At 27.9% G+C, this 18,528-nt stretch overlaps 6 protein-coding genes across 7 annotated transcripts; 1 reads left to right on the top strand and 5 right to left on the bottom strand.

The window, feature by feature from the left end:
* Window positions 1-124: 124 nt before the first annotated feature.
* Window positions 125-2,346, bottom strand: LOC111690490. Of its 2 annotated transcripts, XR_006940625.1 has the most exons (3): window positions 2,187-2,346; window positions 674-2,112; window positions 568-607 (listed from the first exon to the last, which is right to left on the bottom strand). XR_006940625.1 is itself a non-coding variant. In XM_023452977.2 (2 exons), exons 1-2 carry the CDS (start codon window positions 710-712, stop codon window positions 185-187), a joined length of 462 nt encoding a protein of 153 aa, XP_023308745.2. In that variant the 5' UTR covers window positions 713-833; the 3' UTR covers window positions 125-184. The 2 variants fall into 2 exon arrangements, 1 of the variants encoding a protein (XP_023308745.2); XM_023452977.2 differs by lacking the exon at window positions 2,187-2,346 and having other exon boundaries at window positions 125-607; window positions 674-833.
* Window positions 2,347-3,088: 742 nt separating this feature from the next.
* LOC111690579 lies at window positions 3,089-4,064 on the bottom strand. Its single transcript, XM_046949778.1, has 2 exons — window positions 4,013-4,064; window positions 3,089-3,406 (listed from the first exon to the last, which is right to left on the bottom strand). The coding sequence occupies exons 1-2, from the start codon at window positions 4,062-4,064 to the stop codon at window positions 3,132-3,134; spliced, it is 327 nt and encodes a 108-aa protein (XP_046805734.1). The 3' UTR covers window positions 3,089-3,131.
* Window positions 4,065-4,366: 302 nt separating this feature from the next.
* Window positions 4,367-5,000, bottom strand: LOC111690591. The gene is made up of 2 exons (XM_023453096.2): window positions 4,894-5,000; window positions 4,367-4,832 (listed from the first exon to the last, which is right to left on the bottom strand). Exons 1-2 carry the CDS (start codon window positions 4,933-4,935, stop codon window positions 4,437-4,439), a joined length of 438 nt encoding a protein of 145 aa, XP_023308864.2. The 5' UTR covers window positions 4,936-5,000; the 3' UTR covers window positions 4,367-4,436.
* A 1,274-nt stretch (window positions 5,001-6,274) lies between these two features.
* On the top strand, window positions 6,275-6,963 carry LOC111690597. The gene is made up of 2 exons (XM_023453101.2): window positions 6,275-6,352; window positions 6,419-6,963. Exons 1-2 carry the CDS (start codon window positions 6,311-6,313, stop codon window positions 6,806-6,808), a joined length of 432 nt encoding a protein of 143 aa, XP_023308869.2. The 5' UTR covers window positions 6,275-6,310; the 3' UTR covers window positions 6,809-6,963.
* A 1,014-nt stretch (window positions 6,964-7,977) lies between these two features.
* LOC111690613 lies at window positions 7,978-8,588 on the bottom strand. The gene is made up of 2 exons (XM_023453119.2): window positions 8,540-8,588; window positions 7,978-8,471 (listed from the first exon to the last, which is right to left on the bottom strand). The coding sequence occupies exons 1-2, from the start codon at window positions 8,579-8,581 to the stop codon at window positions 8,103-8,105; spliced, it is 411 nt and encodes a 136-aa protein (XP_023308887.2). The 5' UTR covers window positions 8,582-8,588; the 3' UTR covers window positions 7,978-8,102.
* A 2,350-nt stretch (window positions 8,589-10,938) lies between these two features.
* On the bottom strand, window positions 10,939-16,883 carry LOC111690614. The gene is made up of 2 exons (XM_046950582.1): window positions 16,815-16,883; window positions 10,939-11,306 (listed from the first exon to the last, which is right to left on the bottom strand). Exons 1-2 carry the CDS (start codon window positions 16,854-16,856, stop codon window positions 10,953-10,955), a joined length of 396 nt encoding a protein of 131 aa, XP_046806538.1. The 5' UTR covers window positions 16,857-16,883; the 3' UTR covers window positions 10,939-10,952.
* Between the last annotated feature and the right edge of the window lie 1,645 nt (window positions 16,884-18,528).

Below are 18,528 nucleotides of genomic sequence, written 5' to 3'. Positions count from 1 at the left end.
AAAACTGGTTGAAAATAATTTCAACATTTCTATAATATCGTATTTGTTAAAAAATACTCACATCTTATAAATAAGATACTATAATCAAAGAAACAAATAAAATAATTTAACATTTCTTATAGACTATTAACTAGAAAATAATTTATTTATTGTTTTAATTTTATAAATATTTTATTTTCAAATTTTATGCTTGTTGTTGTTGTTGTTGGGCAGCTTCATGACGTTGTTTAATATAATTTTTAACTTTATCACCAATAACACTGCTCATCAAACAACCATGAACTTCAAAAGCAGCCACATCATTGGCCTTATCACCCTTGGGATATTTGGCAATACAATCTTCGGCCAATTTCTTAACTTCCTCTTCATCCATGTCCATTTTGAATTGCTTGGCAATACGATCGGCATGATAACCCTGATGAGAACAGAAAATGCCCATTTTTTCGGCGGTACAAAGAAGATATTGGCGAACGGGTTCTTCATTGGGAAATTCAAAACTTTTCATTTTGTTCATTTGTTCAGGTGTGAGAGGATGTTCACTTAAGCATTCGTGACGTATAACTTTGAGTTGTTCGCTATTTTTCATGGTCCATTCTTCGGCACAAACCTGTGCAAATTTAATTTTTGCTATTAATATGTTTATTAAGATAATTTTAAATTGTTTTTTACTTACACAAGCCACTAAAGCTAAAATTGCAACAAATACTTTCATTTTGGATTTTTTTTTTTTTTTTTTTAATTTTAAACTGCACTTTAAGAACACAAACAACCTTTGCCAACAACGATTTCTACTTGAGTGATTAAAATCTGCTTTGAGCGATATTTTATATACATATGCTTTTATTCTAAGTTTTAAAAACATAATAGACACGTCTGTCCATATATTAGTTACTGATAATACTATATGTATACATACATATGGATGTATACATACGTGTGGTTTACTTATACAAACATACTTTAGGTCCAAATGCCAGCTTAAAATGGACAGAGGTAATACGAGCTAATAATATTGATAAGAAGAGTAGCGCCGAATACTATATTCAATAGAAGATCGCTTAATATTTAAACTAAACACCAGTGATGATTTCCCACAAAATACTTCTAAAATTATTATGTGGAAGTATAATTTTAAAAGTATTTTTGTTTATTTTCTTCTTATTTTATTCGGTGGGTCACAACCGATAACGCAAAGATTTAAAGGGGTGCTTAAACGTTTTCTATTCAATAAATATACAAATATTCTAACACAAATCTATAGACATGTGTGTATATAAAACCGTGCACTCACTTTAAGTTTTTCTAAGTTGATTTTGATAAGAAATGTTTTGTTTATGTTTTGACGACAGAACGACTAAAGATCTAGCCGGCTTCTGTAAATAATTAATTGTTTGAAAATATTACAATAATAATTTTTCCATATGTTTCTTTGTTTCTTCTAATCAAAGCAATAAACATATAGAATGAGTTGTCAATTTTATTTGCGGAAAAAATTAAAATGCAATCGTTAGAGTATCAATGAGATTTTGCTCTAGAAATGTATGTTTTTTATGTAATTGCTCTTAAGAGTTAGACAAATAATTCAAAATTAACTTGTAGTCTTGTAGTGTCGGCAACTAAATAAAAAAAATCTTTTTGATACTATTAACTAAAATACGTTTATTTTTTAATTTTTTATTTCTACATAAAAAAATGAATTTTTTAATAATTTTAAGCACTTTCATGACGTTTCTTCAAATAGTCCTTGATTTTATCACCAACAATAGTGCTCATGAAACAAGTATGATTTTCAAAAGCGACAACATCGTGGGGTTTATCACCCTTGGGGTGTTTGGCTACACAATCATCGGCCAATTTTTTTACTTCTTCCTCATCCAAGTCCATTTTAAATTGTTTAGCAATACGATCGGTATGATAGCCCATATGAGTACAGTAGATGCCAATTTTCACGGCAGAACAGAGAAGATATTGGCGAACACCTTCCTCATTGGGGAATTCGAAATTTGACATTTTGTTCATTTGTTCAGTGGTAAGAGGATGTTCTTTTAGGCATTCATTGCGAATTTCCTTAAGTTGTGCGCCAGTTTTAACGGTCCATTCTTCGGCGAAAACCTTTAATGGTATTTTTTTTTTTTTAATTTAATTTATTTTTAATTTTTACCATGAAAAATAATAGTTTTACTTACACAGGCCACTAAAGCTAAAATTGCAATAAATATTTTCATTTTTGTTTTATGAAAAAAATGTACAACCTTTTAGAAGCAAAATAACCCGTTGACTGATTAAGTCCATTCTAGTTGATGTTTTATATAGCAGTTTTTTAGAAATTTTTAATTAACCCTTATACATATGTCCGTCCAATGCTTGCTGATAATAGTTTTGATAATTTAATTTTAAATACACATCTGTATGTTTACGATTCATTTGAGCAGCAAATATCTGCTCAAAATAGGCAGAGGTAGTAAACTGAGCTAAAATTCATAAAACAACTAAAGCTGAGGTTACTTATTCGTTTTGAGATTCGATTTAACAATCACAAAATCAGAAATCTGCAAATGCGGTATAACCTATCAAAAACTTTGCTTACACAGTAGTAACAGACCTTTTTTAATATTAATTTGATTTTACGACTCCTAAGTACTTTAGGTCGAATGACTTGATTTGGTAAAAATTTGTTATGCTAAACATCAAATTTTTATCATTATATAAAAAAATCAAAATTTATTACCGATATAAGTAAGAGTCATATTATGAAATTATAAACATTCAAAAAAAATTATGGAAAGGATCAAGTGCTGAGTTCGAATCTAGTCCAAAATTCATTTTCAAAAAACAGTGTCAGGTCTCATGACATTTTAAAATGGTTTGATCTTTTTGGAAACGCTATAACAGCGTGAAAATATGTTTAGTTATTAAAACTATAAATCCAATCTGTTGATTTAGAATAAAAGTTTAACCACTGTTTTATCTTCTTCTATGATAGAAAACTTGATGTAATAGATAAACAGATTAGAATTGAGCATTGCTCGATCATAGATCTACAATCTATCTTAAAATTAAATAGATAAACAACCAATAAACTTTAAAATTTTTACTAAACAATTTTTATTTCTCAAGTCAAACACCTCAATTTAACTACGTTGCTTAATACTGTTTAAAAAACATTTATGCATCTCAAAAGTATAAACATCATTTGGCTTATTGTCCCTGGGGATTTTTGCTAAACAAGCATCGGCCGCTGACTTAACCTGTTCTTCGCCCATGTTCATTTTGAATTGTTGAGCAATACGATCGGTATGATAACCCTGATGGGGACAGAATAGACCCGATTTTATAGCAAAACAGAGGATATATTGGCGAACTGGCTCTTCATTGGGAATTTTTTCCAAAATGTTTACTAACCAATCTCAATACTTTTCCTTATTTACTGATAATAGTTTTTATATATGGTCTACAAAAATAAATTGATAAAATTAATCACTATTACTTTTTCTTTTACGTATGATGTTATAAGGATGTGAAACATTATTATTTTATTTGTATTGAGTTAACCAACAAATTGTTATTTATTGTCCACTAATAAATCTCTTTACCATCAGACCATGATAACGATAAGATTTAACCGAAACACGTGCTTAAACTAAGCACGACTTTCTTTCTATGCAGGTTTTGAGAAGAACTTATTCATGTTTTGACGGCAACACGACAGACGACCAATTTTTATTAACTATGTTTATGGGTCCCAAATTTTTTTTATTTGTTAAGCTCTTTTAAATTTAAGTACATATTTAAGCTTCTAATCAGTAAGACTTGCACTTGAAAACTACATTGCACAGTGGTTTAGTTCACATTGGGAAACTTTTTTGAAAAATCGCTATATCTAAAATACTAAAAAAAAGTTTAGAAAATTTAAAATTCATACAAATTATTAAACCTAAAAACATCTCTTGAAGCAAAAGACATAACCAAAACTTGGGACGACGCAAATCATACTCGGCCAAAGATTCTCAACCCAGCGACAGCTGTATCAACCAAAATTTTTTCTCCAACAACAACCAAAACATGTCGGTTAAAAAATGTATAGTATATAACTTTAATCAACTCGAAAGCACCTCGTTAGGATATATCTTACAGTTCCAAAAGTATCAAATTATTTCCTAAAATAAATGTTTCCAAAAGTCATTTAAGAAAAAGGAAAATGTCAAAGTAGCTTTTTTCGATCTTGTACTGAATAAGCGATATAGATACGAAGGAAAAAGGGAGATAGATATAATTATTAATAACCTCGAGTGATAAACTTTTCTGTGTCAATTTAGTTCTAGTATTTATAAGTCAGTTATTAAATAAAATCAAAAAGAAAGGGATATTTTCACTGATCGTATGTTTTTTTTTTAACATAGATTAAAATGTTACTTTTAATAAGCAGTTATTTTTGTTTAAAATGAACAATCAGTTTTATTAAACTTATCACTTGTCGATAACTGATCTTCCTTTTCCACAATACAAAAGATCACTTTATATATCATTTTTCCAGCTGATGATAAATCTTTGTATTTGTTAACACAATCTTGCACCGAGGGTTTCATACAATCCATTTCTTTTTTATAAAAAGTATAAATCAATCGATCTACATTTAGTCCAGTGTCCTCGTTGTAAATATTCATACCCTTAGCCTTGCACAGGAAAAGATTGTGTACTTGTGTATTATCCTCGAACTGATGATATTTTAAATCTTTATCATAGTCGCTTTTTAGTTGATTTTCTTCAAGACATTTTTTTGCAATTTCATCAAGATTATTGGGATACCAGTTTGGTTTTTCAGCATAAGTTGCCTGGAGTATGCGGAAAAACCATAAAGTAATACAAATGTTGTTATTCGATTATAAATCTTACCGTTAATATTAAGCAAACAATTGGTAAAAATATTTTAATCATTTTAATTTTTAAATATATAAATTGTAGATTCTAAAGTAAACTGACAAATTTCACGGACTAGTTTAGCAATTTATAGAGAACACAAAATAAATTTAAATACTAATTAATTTATAGAAGGCAAAAATCAAACAATTTATTTAATAGTGTGATTAATAGGAAAATCTATAGCTTATTAACTGATAAGAAATTATCGCCATCATTAATGGTAAAACCATTTAGTTTCAAAAAACTTTTTGTTTTTCCTACAAAATCCAGTAAATATTTTGTTTTCTAAACTATGCTACTTAAGTTTGGGTTTTACAGTTGTTTAAGGTCAAAAATCAAAAATATAATAGGACCTAAAAGGATGATAGTTGCCTCCGTATCTCGAAAACTCAATTTTCTTTTGAGATCTCATCCAAAAACAAAGAAAATATGCGAACATAATATTGGATTTACGTTAACTGAAAACAAATCTACTTATTCCATAAAAAGATTAGCGATTGTAAAATTTCTTATCAATAAAATATTGTTATAGGTCATATATAACATTTAACTTCGTAAAAATGTTAAATTTGTCATCCTGTTTGTAACGTTTTATCACCCTATAAAGTATATATATTCGAGGTCCTTATATTTGGCGCAATCGATTTAGCAATAACCACTGTCTATCCATCTCAATATGTGTTTGTTTAAAATAATTTTCTGAGGACACTAGATATCTATGGAATCCAATTTTCCCAAATATATCAGACATGCTTTCGAGAAGTGTTCCAGGGAAAATCTGTAAAATTGGTCGTACTTAGAATTTTTGGATATTCCCTTAATAAGTACATAGCACACGCATGTAAAAAGTACTCTTTAAATGAAAACTTACTTCATTTAATATTGTAATGTCCTAGGAGAGAACCACGTAATCCATTACATAGGAGTAATCACAAAATTACAAAAACAAAACTATGATCCATTCCTGCATTACATAAAAGGGATCATGTACTACAAAAATGTTCACAAGGAAGTCGTTTTGGGTTTACTTAAATGGATCCCAAAAATGTTTGCAATGGAACCCAAAAATTTTTGCAACCTCGTTTTAAAATAAATTTAAATTTTGTAAAAAATTTATAAAATAAAAAAATATATTTTTAAAAATATATTTAAAAAATTTAAACAAAAATAATAAATGGAAATAAAATATTTTAAATATATTATGGTGAAGGGTATCTATGATACGGCATAGCCAAATTTAGTGCTTTTAGTTGTCCAAGTCATATTGTTTAGTAAATTTTTCCAATATATGTAAATAATATATGTGTCTATAAATTATTACATTAATTTTGAGTATTTGTTAGTTTACATTTGAAATTTGGTTAAACTAGAAGTGCATTTACAATTAATAATGGTAAAAATAATTTTACTTATTCTTAGCTGGTCCTTAATGGTAAATTAAATGATCATAAAAAGTATATACTTTCATTTTACTCAAACTTTTCTTCATACACCCCAGTCTATTAGTGCGGAAAAACCAAGCTGGTTGCCCGAAAATGCCGACGATATACCAACAAAATGCTATGAAGAAAATCAACTAAAAACTTTCTTTGATAAAGATCTGCCATATGATCAATTAGTGAATAATACAAAACTACACAATGTTCTTCTGTGTCAGCTTAAAGCTTTTAATATTTATAGCGAAGACACTGGATTAAATGTTGATCGATTTCCTTATGCTTTTGGCTTAAATGAAATAAATTGTGTAAAATCCTTTGTGCAAGATTGTGTTGACACACACAAAGCAGTAGCATCAGCAGGGGAAATGATTTTAAAAGTAAGCCATTGCACTTGGGACAAGATATCGGAGTATAAAAAGAGTGTTCATGTTAATACTGATGATTGTTAGTACTTTTTGTACTTTGTAAATTAATTCTAATTTGGAAAAAAATAAATAATTTATTATTGTTCTTTTTATAGAAAAATATATATAAAAACATTTTTATTTTATTTTTCAGTAAAACTATATTTTGATAATAAATTGCAAGAGTAATAAGAGATAAATTCATTGAGTGCTAAAAATAAATGATTCCAATCTATTACAAATTTACACATAATGCCCGAATCGTACTTATTAGTTAGTAAATAGATTAATTAAAACGTTAATCAAGTAAGACTGTTATAATCGGATACGCCGAATCTTATATACCTACCATTAAGTCGTATGTCGTAAAAGGAATACTACACTGTAAACATCAGGTCTTTCGAATTAACAAAATGCCCAATTTGTAAACCAGGGTCAATTATTGAACGAAACTCATAAAATAACTGTCCAATTCACAATATATGTCGTATCGTTGTAGCGCTGTATGTCACAAACACTTTTCAAATACAACTTTTTGAAACATAAACAAATCAATAATAGAAAAATTACGACATACTACGATACAACCGTACAACACCGATTGTGAATAATCAGAAAGACTTTAGATCTCAAGAAACCTACTTATATAGGATTTCATCGATATACTCTTATTTGTTAACAAGTTATTTTTTCAGAAGGGACTTTATATGGGGAAAAAGGTCAATTATAAACCGATCCTCATAAAATTATGCAGAGAGATTTTAACAGCGCTGAGATATTTATGTCGAATTTCGTTGCTATATTCATACTTTTAAATGAGTTATGTCTGCTTAATCAGTATGGGGGCTAGGTGAAAACATCGGCCGATGTCAAAACCAAGCAAACTGCAGCAATAGAAAATATTTGTTCGTTCGGACTCTATTGTGCTTTCAACATACAGACCTATGGACATGAATTTTATAAACGGATTATACAAACGGAATGACAAAATCAATATTTTGACGATGGGTATAAAAACAATAACTTCAAATAAATTTCAAACTCACTTCGAAAATAGTATGTGCTTTTATTCCGAAGTTGTTATTTTCCTTTTTGAGAAATTATTACTCTTTAGATAAGAATGGAATTCTGTGACAGTCCCCATATTTTAGTAATTGTTGTTTGACCAGATTTCTAATGTATACATACAGGTATTTGGGAATTTTAATAATTAATAAAATAAGCAACAATGTGAATTATAAAAAACTTATAAAAATATTTTATTAATAAGGCATTATCCAACATTGGAAATTTTGTATGCATAATATTTTAACATATTTTAACAAATTTTTAACTTTTTTTAATTTTCGGTTTCCGGTGCTTTGAAAAGTTCTAAAATGCAATAATGTAATTTAAAGATCATTTCACCGGTTGAGATCACTTCTTTATGTGTTTCCACACATTCCTTTGCCTTGCGTCTAATACATTTCGTACTTGTTTTAAAGAAAAAATAAATCATTCGATCCACATTTAAACCCTCGTCATCGCTATAAAAATGGAAACCTTTGGCTGCACACAAGTAAGCTGCATGTACATTAGTATTATTTGCTAACTGTTCATATGTTAAAATATTTCCAAAGTCGGGTGTTAAATTATTTTCTTCAGCGCACTGTTTTTTTATTTCATTGACGTTTTCGGGATACCAGCTTGGGTGCTCAGCACATTTGGCCTTGTTTTAAAAAATAAATTAATTTAAAATGAGAATATGGGTTTAAGTAATTGGGTTTATTTACTTACCATATATATGCCGCAAAATATAAGCAAAATTATTTTGTGCATTTTAATTATAAATGTTTATCTATCAACTTTTTACTGTAGACTGATCACTATAATAAAGGGTTTTAACAATTTATAGAGGAAATTAAATCTATAATAGATTTTAAACGACAACAGATTTAAAGATTAAAAGTAAATACAAATATGTATTAAATAATATAACGTCAGGGGAAAAACAAAAAAACCCTATCAATTGGTTTTTTGATTCTGATTTGATTTAAGTAATCACTTCTAATAGTTTTCATTCCATTAAAAAAAGTTAAATAAAAATCATATACATATGGGCAATTTCATCCAAAAAAATCGATTAGGATAAAATTTGCACCAAGGTTGGATAATAGGCCAGACACAAATGTTCAGCTCTATCGGTCAAGAACTGCCAGATTTAGAGGTACATACTTCATTCAAATGAGTGAAACTTTTTAACTATTCGTCCTAGCTAAAATTGTCCAAAGGAGTTCAGATAGTTATTTCTTACCTTTAAGTCCGGTAGTTCTTGCCCTATAGAGCTAAAAATTTTGTTTCTGGTCTACTAACTAACAGTACTAACATTGCTATAAACTTTATGCAAATCGGAAAACATCGATTTTAATATATCGATATATATATAAAATATATTTAATCAGTCTCAGGATTTTCCAATGTTAGTACTTTTGTATAGTAGGTCATACATTAGTTTTCTGTTATGAGCGAAACTTTTTACCTAATAGTGCTAGCAAAATTTTCCCAATGCTTTAGCTATTTCTTAAAATTTACCAAAACAAAACAAGTAAGAATATATAGTCGTGCCTGGCCGACCATATGATACCCTACATCAGTAGGTTATTTTTTTAATAATAATGCCTTTAAATAGTTTTTTGCTCTTATTCATACTTGTGTTTATTGATTTTCAAATAATTTTCTGAAGGGGACTTTGTATGGGGTCTACGGTCAAATCCAGTCGATTTAGAAAATGATTCTGAGCCGATTGGGTTACTTTAATCAATATTTCAATGAGTTACATACATCTGCACAAACCCAATGTACTTTTCCCACTAAAGTGGTGTAGGGTATAAAAATAATAAAGTCAAAGTGGACACTTTCATTGAAAATCTCAGTTTCCTAAAGACCCAAACCTTAGACCAATATCACTCACATAAATTTGTGAATGTTTGTTACTAAAATTAACAAAATCCATTTAAATATTGCTGAAATATGGCGAACAAATAAAATCATTCCGTTAATGGGTTATCACTGATATTGCAAAGTTGTTGCATTGTCTACTCTATAGTACGAATAAAGTCCCAATTTTTCAGTTCGATAGTACGAATAACTTATTTTTATGGGAATTTTGGTTTTATTTATGAATGAAGTTTTTATTTTATTATTTCGGTATCATTCACCTTCAGTAATTATGTGTTATTAATTTATTTTCTTGGAATTTCGATGACCCAAGAGAAGAAATTAAATTGGATGATAACAATATTGGAGCCTCAAAAGCGATGTTATTGAAAAGTCCGTAGGAATCATTTCACAAAGTAATAAACATCAATGTTAAGTTATGGATTTTCTAATAAGTAAAATGTTATTGATATATATGTATGAACTGTCAATTTTGAAAGTAGTATGACTCTACATTCAAATGGGTTTAATCATAACTATATGTGATCCTTTAACTATTCCAAGTTTTTAAGAGAAAATTATAATTTAGAGAATTGTTTTTGAAAGTGGTATATTCCATTCAAGTTTATTTTAAAAGTTTTATGTAATCTGAACATGTTTAATACATTTTAGAACAGATATGTACATGCAAATTGTCATTGGCACACAAATTTTTAAAACCTTCTATATCTCACTTCAACCATTTGACTCAAAATTAACAAAATATACGTAAATATGTCCCTTTTATGCCTGTTTATGTACAAGAAATTTATTTGAAATAATACACATTTATTATATTTTGTTTCGTTATGTAATTTTTAATGAAAAATAAAACAAAAATAAATATAATCCAATATTTTATGTGTATTATTTGAATTTAAACATACAAAATGTCTTGTTCAATAATACGAATTTTTCGGTACTACGAAAGGGCCTGACATTATATAATTCGTACTAATGGACGTCCACTGTACTTATATTAGCAACTTTGGAAATCCATTATGAATATAAATGATTTTTGGATTAGTTTGCAAAACAAAATTTTATTTTATCTACACATTTTAAGCAAAATATTTCTAATTTTCTATTTTACCAGGTATTGTCATTTATTGTTTTTATTTTAATAAATAATTATTCAATTACTTTTCTAGTCTTAAGCAAGAAATAATATTTTTTTTGGAAAGAGTTTTAGTTATACACATTGAATCCATATTAACACTAACTCATATCGACCTTAACAATTGTCATTGTGTTCATTTTTCTTATTCGATATGCATTTGGCCACTTTAAAAATCAATTCTCCCTTAGAGGTTAAATCCTTGTTTTCTTCAGCACAATTCTGAACCAAAGTTTTCTTGCAATACATTTTATAGGTTGATGGAAAAAATGTATAAGACAATCGCTCTATATTTAAACCCAATTCCTCACTGTAAATATTTAGACCTTTGGCAGAGCACAGATAAAAAGCATGTAATTCAGGGCTATCAATTAGCGAAAGACCTGGTGTATAATTGCTATCTTTCATACATTTTTTAATTATCTCTTCATAATTATCGGGATACCAACTGAGATTTTCAGCAATAGTAATCTGTTGTTGTTGTTGTAACAGCTCGACTGTGGCCGATAGTTCTATCCTGGGGAAAAAACTTTCGGTTGATACCGCTGTCGCACAGTGGTATAGGAAAAAAAAAAGAGGGAAATAATTCGGTAACTTCTAAACGGTTAATCCGATTTTAATTAAATTTGGTATGCACAAAGAGGAGGTGTTGTCGAGTTTAGGTTTTGAATTTGGGCCTTATAGGCCAACCAGGGGCCCGGCGGGGGGTCCTCAAATTAGGACACCTCGGCTATGTTAAATTTTTAAAACGATCCTATTTCTTCATTTGAGTTCCGATTTAAAAAAAATTTCGTATATAGAATTTCCTCATCGAGCACTATAAAAAATGTCGTCATAGCAGTAAATTATCTCTTATAGTTTAGGAGATATTCGCATTTGAAAATTAAAATTTTAAAATTTTTACCGTTCTTACTTTAGTTTTTTGATAATAGCGGGTCCAAATATTCCCGATTTTCGCCATTTCTTTTTTTATTCGCTTAACAACAAGTCTATATATCAAGCAGTGAAAGAATTATGTAAAAATCATGACTGAGTCCAAAGTTATAGGCATTTTAATTTAAAAAATTAAAAAAAGGCGATTTTTTGCCATTTTTTTGGGAAAAAAGTATCTTTTTCTTTTTAAGTTATCTAAAAAGTTTCTAAGAAGATGTATATAGAATTTATACTTTTTGAAAAGCTGACTTTACATAAAATACGATAAATGAAACAAAACCTAAAAATTTTTGATACCGAGGGGACCAGGTCCATCCAAAAAACCCTATTTTTTTATAGAAAATTCAATTTTGAGCAAAAATTCTCAAATCGCATAGTTGATGTCAAATTATAGTGACCTGTTTTATATGACCCAATATGTTCTTAATCATTTTGTAACGGGTTTCGATAACCCCGCCCCTGGTATGGATATAATAGGCAAAAAACCAAAAAATCCCATTTTTGGGATTTTTTAAAACTTTTTTGGGAATTCCGGGATTTCTAATAAGAAAATTCGAACTTTTTATTTAATTTTAGATTTTGAGTAAAAAAATCTACCTAACTGTAAAATTTCATCAAAAAATATTCATAAATAAAATTTTTATTGCAATTTGAAAAATTTGTATCTTCGCAAAAACTGAATAAAAAACATTTTTTAATTTTTTTAAAAAAAGTATTGCGCGAATTTTTTAATTTTCAAAAATTATATACAGTTTTGAAAAATAGACAAAATTACCTTTCCATTGATATATAACATGCCTACCTAATGTTTTTTAAGTGACAAATTAATTAGGGAAAACTCAACATCTTTTAGAAAATTTACCTAGTACTATTATTTTCATCCATAACGTTAACTCTTAAATTTGTTACATATATTAAAAAATTTTCAGGTATTATTTTTTAAACTGTAATGATTTTTACCCCTATAGGTCACTTTAATAGGTAGCTTATTAAAGTGACCTATTGAGGAAAAATTCATTACATAAGGATACGTTAGACATATTAGGTAGAATATCATAACCCTTTAAAAAATAATTTAATTTAAGTACCTGTAATTAATATATAAGACAGGTTTATATCTGTTTGTAATTATTTGTAATTTTCTAATCGTACTAAAAAAAATGATTTGTGCTCCATTTTATTTGAACACTCTTCAGCTCCTTTTCAAGATAAAGTGAACTTCTTATTGAAATATATTGAAACTGCACATAAAAATAAAGTGGATAAAACTGATATATGTAAAATTGAAAATTTTATAAAATCAGTTGATATAAAACTGAAGAGTGTTCGGTATTCCATTGCTAAATTTCGATCGAAATTTTCTGATTGGCTGGATGAATGTGTAGAAGTTGCTATTTGCGTATCAACTGTTGGTGCTCCCTGTAAGCAGTATGAGGATTTGAGCTCAAAATCTAAGAGGAAAAGGTTATCAACTTCACTAGAAACCTTATCTAACGAAGAAGTTTCGGACACTTTTAAAGCAATGTTAAGAAAAGAAAAACAGCCTTTGGATGCCATAAAAATTGCAAATATTCTTCCAACCGCATCACCAAGACGACTGAAAAGAATTGTAAAGAGTATACCCACACCATCATCTGATACAACGTTCACTGAGGAAGAAGCTATTGCGCTTATGTTGCAGCTGGGATTAAGTCGTGATAACTACATAACGTTAAGAAAGGCGCTATCTGAAAAAGGAGTGGATGTTTTACCATCATATGACAAAATAAATGAAAAGAAGAAAAGCATTATACCACCTCCTATTGAAATAACTGATCGGAAGGCTGTTATTAGACTCGGCGCTCTACTCGAAAATACTGCTTTAAGGATTGCTTCTGACTTTTCTTCAGACCAACTAAAAAAAATAAATTCTTGTGATCTTCAACTCATTTGTAAGTGGGGATGTGATGGATTATCAGCACTCTCGGAATATAAACAAATCAACACAAGTGAATCATCTTCCGAGTATAAAAGTGTATTTATGGCATCGCTAGTTCCATTAAGAATTCGAAAGTATGCTGACAGCGATTCTCCATCAACCAGTTTCGATGATATTTGGAAGAATTCGACTCCAGGATCCAAAGCTTTTTGTAGGCCAATAAGCTTTGAGTATATAAAGGAATCCAAAACAACAACGCAAGATTTGATAAATCGTATTGAAGCAGAAATTAAAAACTTGGAACCTACACAGAAAAAATTATCGGTAGTTTATTTTCAATAAACATGTTTTAATTTTCTTTATTTTTTATTTAAACAAATTTTTATTTGTCTTAATTATCTCGTTTTTTGAAACTGTTTGAAACTAAAGTGTAAAATTTTGATTAAATTTTTAATTAATTCAATTAATTTTTTAATTGATTGAAAAATTTTTTCTGGCCTTCTTTTCCATTTTAGATTTTTTTTAAATATTTTATTTTTAATTTTTGTGCTAGCAATATTTATAATTCTTAAATAGTCCATAAAATTTTAGGCATATAATATTCAAGTTTCTTTACAATTTATGAAACACTTTATATGTTAAATTGTGTCAATAAAGTGATAATTTTTGAAAATGCTGAACGCATTGTTAAAGGTCTAGTATTCCTTTAACGTTGTGTGTAATCGATTAATAATTTGATTGTTTGAATCACCATCTTAATTGATTTATAAAAAATTCTCTATCAAACAGTTTAATTTATTTGATTAATAATTTAATAAAAAATCAATTTTATATTTATTAAATATTTAATTTATACAATTAATGAATTAATCAATTTTAAATCTTGTCTCAATTATTGACATTAATTGTTCTGATTAATTCATTATTTGGAAAAAAAAATATATATTTTTACTTTTTTACAAATTTGGTAATTGATATCATCATTTTGGTTATAGGTGCAAAACTTGCTTGATACAATTATTTTGATAATTAAAACTCATTTTCAGTTTTTTCTGTGTATAACAATCGAAATAGAAAATTATTCGTTTAACATGTCCTATGATTTAAAACTTACAATGATTGATGGGAAAGTTGGAAATGCCATTACAGGAACATCATCTACTTGGTACTGCTACATATGTGGTGATAAAAAATCAGAATTTTCGAATATTTCCAAGCAAAGATCAATAAATGAGGAAACATTACAATTTGGAATATCCCCCCTACATGCACGCATACGATTTCTGGAACATTTTCTACATTTAGCATATGATTTAATACCGGAAAATGCAAACAAAAGTGCAAATAACAATAAGGAGTTAATGGAAATGAGAGCCAGTGAGAAACGAAGAATTCAAGAGGAATTTAAAAAGCGGATGGGATTAAATATTGATAAACCACTCACAGGATATGGAAGCACAAACGATGGTAATACCGCTAGACGTTTTTTTAAACATTTTGAAACTACTTCCGAAATAACCGGAATTAGTATGGATTTACTGCAAAAGGTCAATATTATTCTAATGGCGATAAATAGCAAGCATAAAGTGAACGCAACAAAATTTGGAGAGTATTCTACAAAAGTTTCTAAATTACTTTTGGAATTATATCCCTGGAAAGAAATGACACCTACAGTTCACAAGATATTATGTCCTGGAAAGGTCATCATAGAACATAATATTCTGCCTTTAGGAGAGCTTACAGAAGAACCCCAAGAATCGAGGAATAGAGACTTTAAGCATATTCATCAGTTTAGCTGAAGGAAGTGTTCTAGGCAGTCTCAAAATGAAGATATTTTTAATAATCTGATTCTATCTTCTGATCCTGTTTTATCTACTATAAGGATTTGCTACAAAACGTTAGCATTTGAAAATATTCATGAATTTAAAGATTTACTTTATCTTTTAGATATGTAAATCCGATTATTTTACAAAATTATATTAATTTATAAAAAAAAATAAATAAAGACTATTTTTATATAAAATAAATACTTGTTAATTTTTTTTAGGGATAAAGAATAAAAGATTAATCATAAAAAGTGGCTGTAAAAATTCATAAAAATTTAGGTAGTAAAACATGCCTAACAAATGTATGGATGAAAATAATAGTACTAGGTAAATTCTCTAAAAGATGTTGAGTTTTCCCTAATTAATTTGTCACTTAAAAAACATTAGGTAGGCATGTTATATATCAATGGAAAGGTAATTTTGTCTATTTTTCAAAACTGTATATAATTTTTGAAAATTAAAAATTCGCGGAATACTTTTTTTTAAAAAAATTAAAAAATGTTTTTTATTCAGTTTTTGCGAAGATACAAATTTTTCAAATTGCAATAAAAATTTTATTTATGAATATTTTTTGATGAAATTTTACAGTTAGGTAGATTTTTTTTACTCAAAATCCAAAATTAAATAAAAATTTCGAATTTTCTTATTAGAAATCCCGGAATTCCCAAAAAAGTTTTAAAAAATCCCAAAAATGGGATTTTTTGGTTTTTTGCCTATTATATCCATACCAGGGGCGGGGTTATCGAAACCCGTTACAAAATGATTAAGAACATATTGGGTCATATAAAACAGGTCACTATAATTTGATATCGACTATGCTATTTGAGAATTTTTGCTCAAAATTGAATTTTATATAAAAAATAGGGTTTTTTTGGATGGATCTGGTCCCCTCGGTATCAAAAATTTTTAGGTTTTGTTTCATTTATCGTATTTTATGTAAAGTCAGCTTTTCAAAAAGTATAAATTCTATATACATCTTCTTAGAAACTTTTTAGATAACTTAAAAAGAAAAAGATACTTTTTCCCCAAAAAATGGCAAAAAATCGCCTTTTTTTAATTTTTTAAATTAAAATGCCTATAACTTTGGACTCAGTCATGATTTTTACATAATTCTTTCACTGCTTGATATATAGACTTGTTGTTAAGCGAATAAAAAAAGAAATGGCGAAAATCGGGAATATTTGGATCTTCGCTCGTTCCGGAGCGAAGATCCAATTGTCGTGGGAATGATAGTAATCTGTAAGTAGTTTCAATTAAATTAGAAAACATCTATCATTATGTTTTAATATTAATTTAACTTACCACCGCAGCCGAACAAAGAATTAAGAATATTAATTTATTCATGATTTTAAATTTAAATAAAAATTTCAAAATTTTTACTGTAAACTGAACACAGTCTTAAACTAAATTAAACTATTTACCATGGTAAAAAAAACTCAATAAATAGGTTTCTATTTTATAATGGAAAAACTAAAATTTGAATTAGCTGATAAGAAATTTATATGTATTTTCTAAAGAAAATATATACTACGATAATTCCTATGAGTCCTATGTCCCGTTGTTAAATTTTCTAAATAAAATTTATACTGTCGAACCGAAACAAACGCTAAAAAGTGAAATACGTAAATTGACGAACTATTGCAAAGATACAAACGCTTTAACCATTGCTTACGATTTATGTTGTATAAGATTAATATTACATTTAAAAAAAAAACAAAATCAAGGAAATTAAAATCATGTAAAAAATTCGGGTATTTCCGAAAATGTGATATGATACAGCTTTATAATAGATCGATTTTGAGAATTTTAGGTTTGCAAAATCTATATGATTTGAGATGAAAATAAGAATGATTTAAGAATGCAAAAGTTAAATTGATCATAAACTGGGCTTAATTTTAGCTCATTGTATATATTTATGTATATTGTCTAGATAAGTCATCAGATTACTGTTTTCTATAGAATATAATATTGTGTAGTTTATAGATTACTCTAACTCCACTTTCCAAAAAAAATTATCTAAGGATGAAATTGGGTACTTTTAAATGGGATCAAACAATTTTAAAAATCCTAACAGTTTATCTATTGATTAGTTTACTGACTAATATAGACGGTTTCAGATAGTTTTGCTTCATAATAATAAATTGATTTAGTACAAATGTAATTAAAATAGTGTATATTTTTAAAGTTCTATTTGATATGTACATTGGAGTGTACTATGTCATGCAAAAAATTAAGCTGAAAGGATAACGTTAACAGGTTCCGCAAAGGCTCTGAAGTTTCCAAGTGCATTTACATGGGAAAAATACCTATTTTTTCAGTTTTTGCTAAAATCTTGCAATTTAGTATTAAATTTTTCAATGTCTTTTTGTATTGTGTACAGAATAAGCATTTCAGAAAGATATAAAACATAAAAATTGCTTGAAAATTTTAAAAGTTTTTGCAAATTCCCCAGACCATTAACTTAAAAAATTTACATTTTTTCGGATATATTCTAAAAAACATTTTGTTACTTAAAATATATCTATATTAGTTTTTGTCTTTATAAGATAACACAAACTTTTTCTAAGCTATGGTTTTGAATTTGAATTTTTTCAATGGCCGTTTCAAATCTTCAATTTCAGTTTTATTGAAACTTTGTTACAGATTAGCTGTACCTGCGATATGAACTCAGAGGATTTCGGGAAAATTAATTCTTTATTGTCGTACATTTTAAATTAAGTATTTGGCGAGTATTATAGCCCAGAAAATATAATATATATACGAAGTCTCATTAAAATCGGACATTTATTTAAAAATGTAAAAAAAGCGTTCATTTTTTATGGCGACATCTGGTTGTGAAGCTATGAATTCCTAATAATAGGTTGTTGTATTTGCTAAATTGAGTTGGAATTGCCAAACAATATGTTGACTATTTATGAAATTTAACAAAAAATCATAACGGTTTGAAGGCAACGGTAACGATTTATGAGTAGTCAATAAAGTCTTCAACAAAATTTAAAAAAATAAAAAAATACAC

This window comes from Lucilia cuprina, chromosome 4 (genome assembly GCF_022045245.1).
Source record: "Lucilia cuprina isolate Lc7/37 chromosome 4, ASM2204524v1, whole genome shotgun sequence".
NCBI lineage: Eukaryota > Metazoa > Arthropoda > Insecta > Diptera > Calliphoridae > Lucilia > Lucilia cuprina.
The sequence above is the reverse complement of the archived record's forward strand: the minus strand, read 5'-3'. Positions and strand labels throughout refer to the sequence as shown.

Excerpts from the sequence above, each read along its gene's own strand:
- LOC111690490 (XM_023452977.2), bottom strand. The coding sequence starts at position 712 with ATGAAAGTATTTGTTGCAATTTTAGCTTTAGTGGCTTGT. Across the intron at positions 608-673 it reads TTTTAGCTTTAGTGGCTTGT|GTTTGTGCCGAAGAATGGAC; the intron begins GTAAGTAAAAAA and ends AAATTTGCACAG.
- LOC111690579 (XM_046949778.1), bottom strand. The coding sequence starts at position 4,064 with ATGTTTTGGTTGTTGTTGGAGAAAAAATTTTGGTTGATACAGCTGTCG. Across the intron at positions 3,407-4,012 it reads GTTGATACAGCTGTCGCTGG|ATTGGTTAGTAAACATTTTG; the intron begins GTTGAGAATCTT and ends AAAAGTATTGAG.
- LOC111690591 (XM_023453096.2), bottom strand. The coding sequence starts at position 4,935 with ATGATTAAAATATTTTTACCAATTGTTTGCTTAATATTAACG. Across the intron at positions 4,833-4,893 it reads TTGTTTGCTTAATATTAACG|GCAACTTATGCTGAAAAACC; the intron begins GTAAGATTTATA and ends CGCATACTCCAG.
- LOC111690597 (XM_023453101.2), top strand. The coding sequence starts at position 6,311 with ATGGTAAAAATAATTTTACTTATTCTTAGCTGGTCCTTAATG. Across the intron at positions 6,353-6,418 it reads TTCTTAGCTGGTCCTTAATG|TCTATTAGTGCGGAAAAACC; the intron begins GTAAATTAAATG and ends CATACACCCCAG.
- LOC111690613 (XM_023453119.2), bottom strand. The coding sequence starts at position 8,581 with ATGCACAAAATAATTTTGCTTATATTTTGCGGCATATATATG. Across the intron at positions 8,472-8,539 it reads TATTTTGCGGCATATATATG|GCCAAATGTGCTGAGCACCC; the intron begins GTAAGTAAATAA and ends TTTTAAAACAAG.
- LOC111690614 (XM_046950582.1), bottom strand. The coding sequence starts at position 16,856 with ATGAATAAATTAATATTCTTAATTCTTTGTTCGGCTGCGGTG. Across the intron at positions 11,307-16,814 it reads TTCTTTGTTCGGCTGCGGTG|ATTACTATTGCTGAAAATCT; the intron begins GTAAGTTAAATT and ends CAACAACAACAG.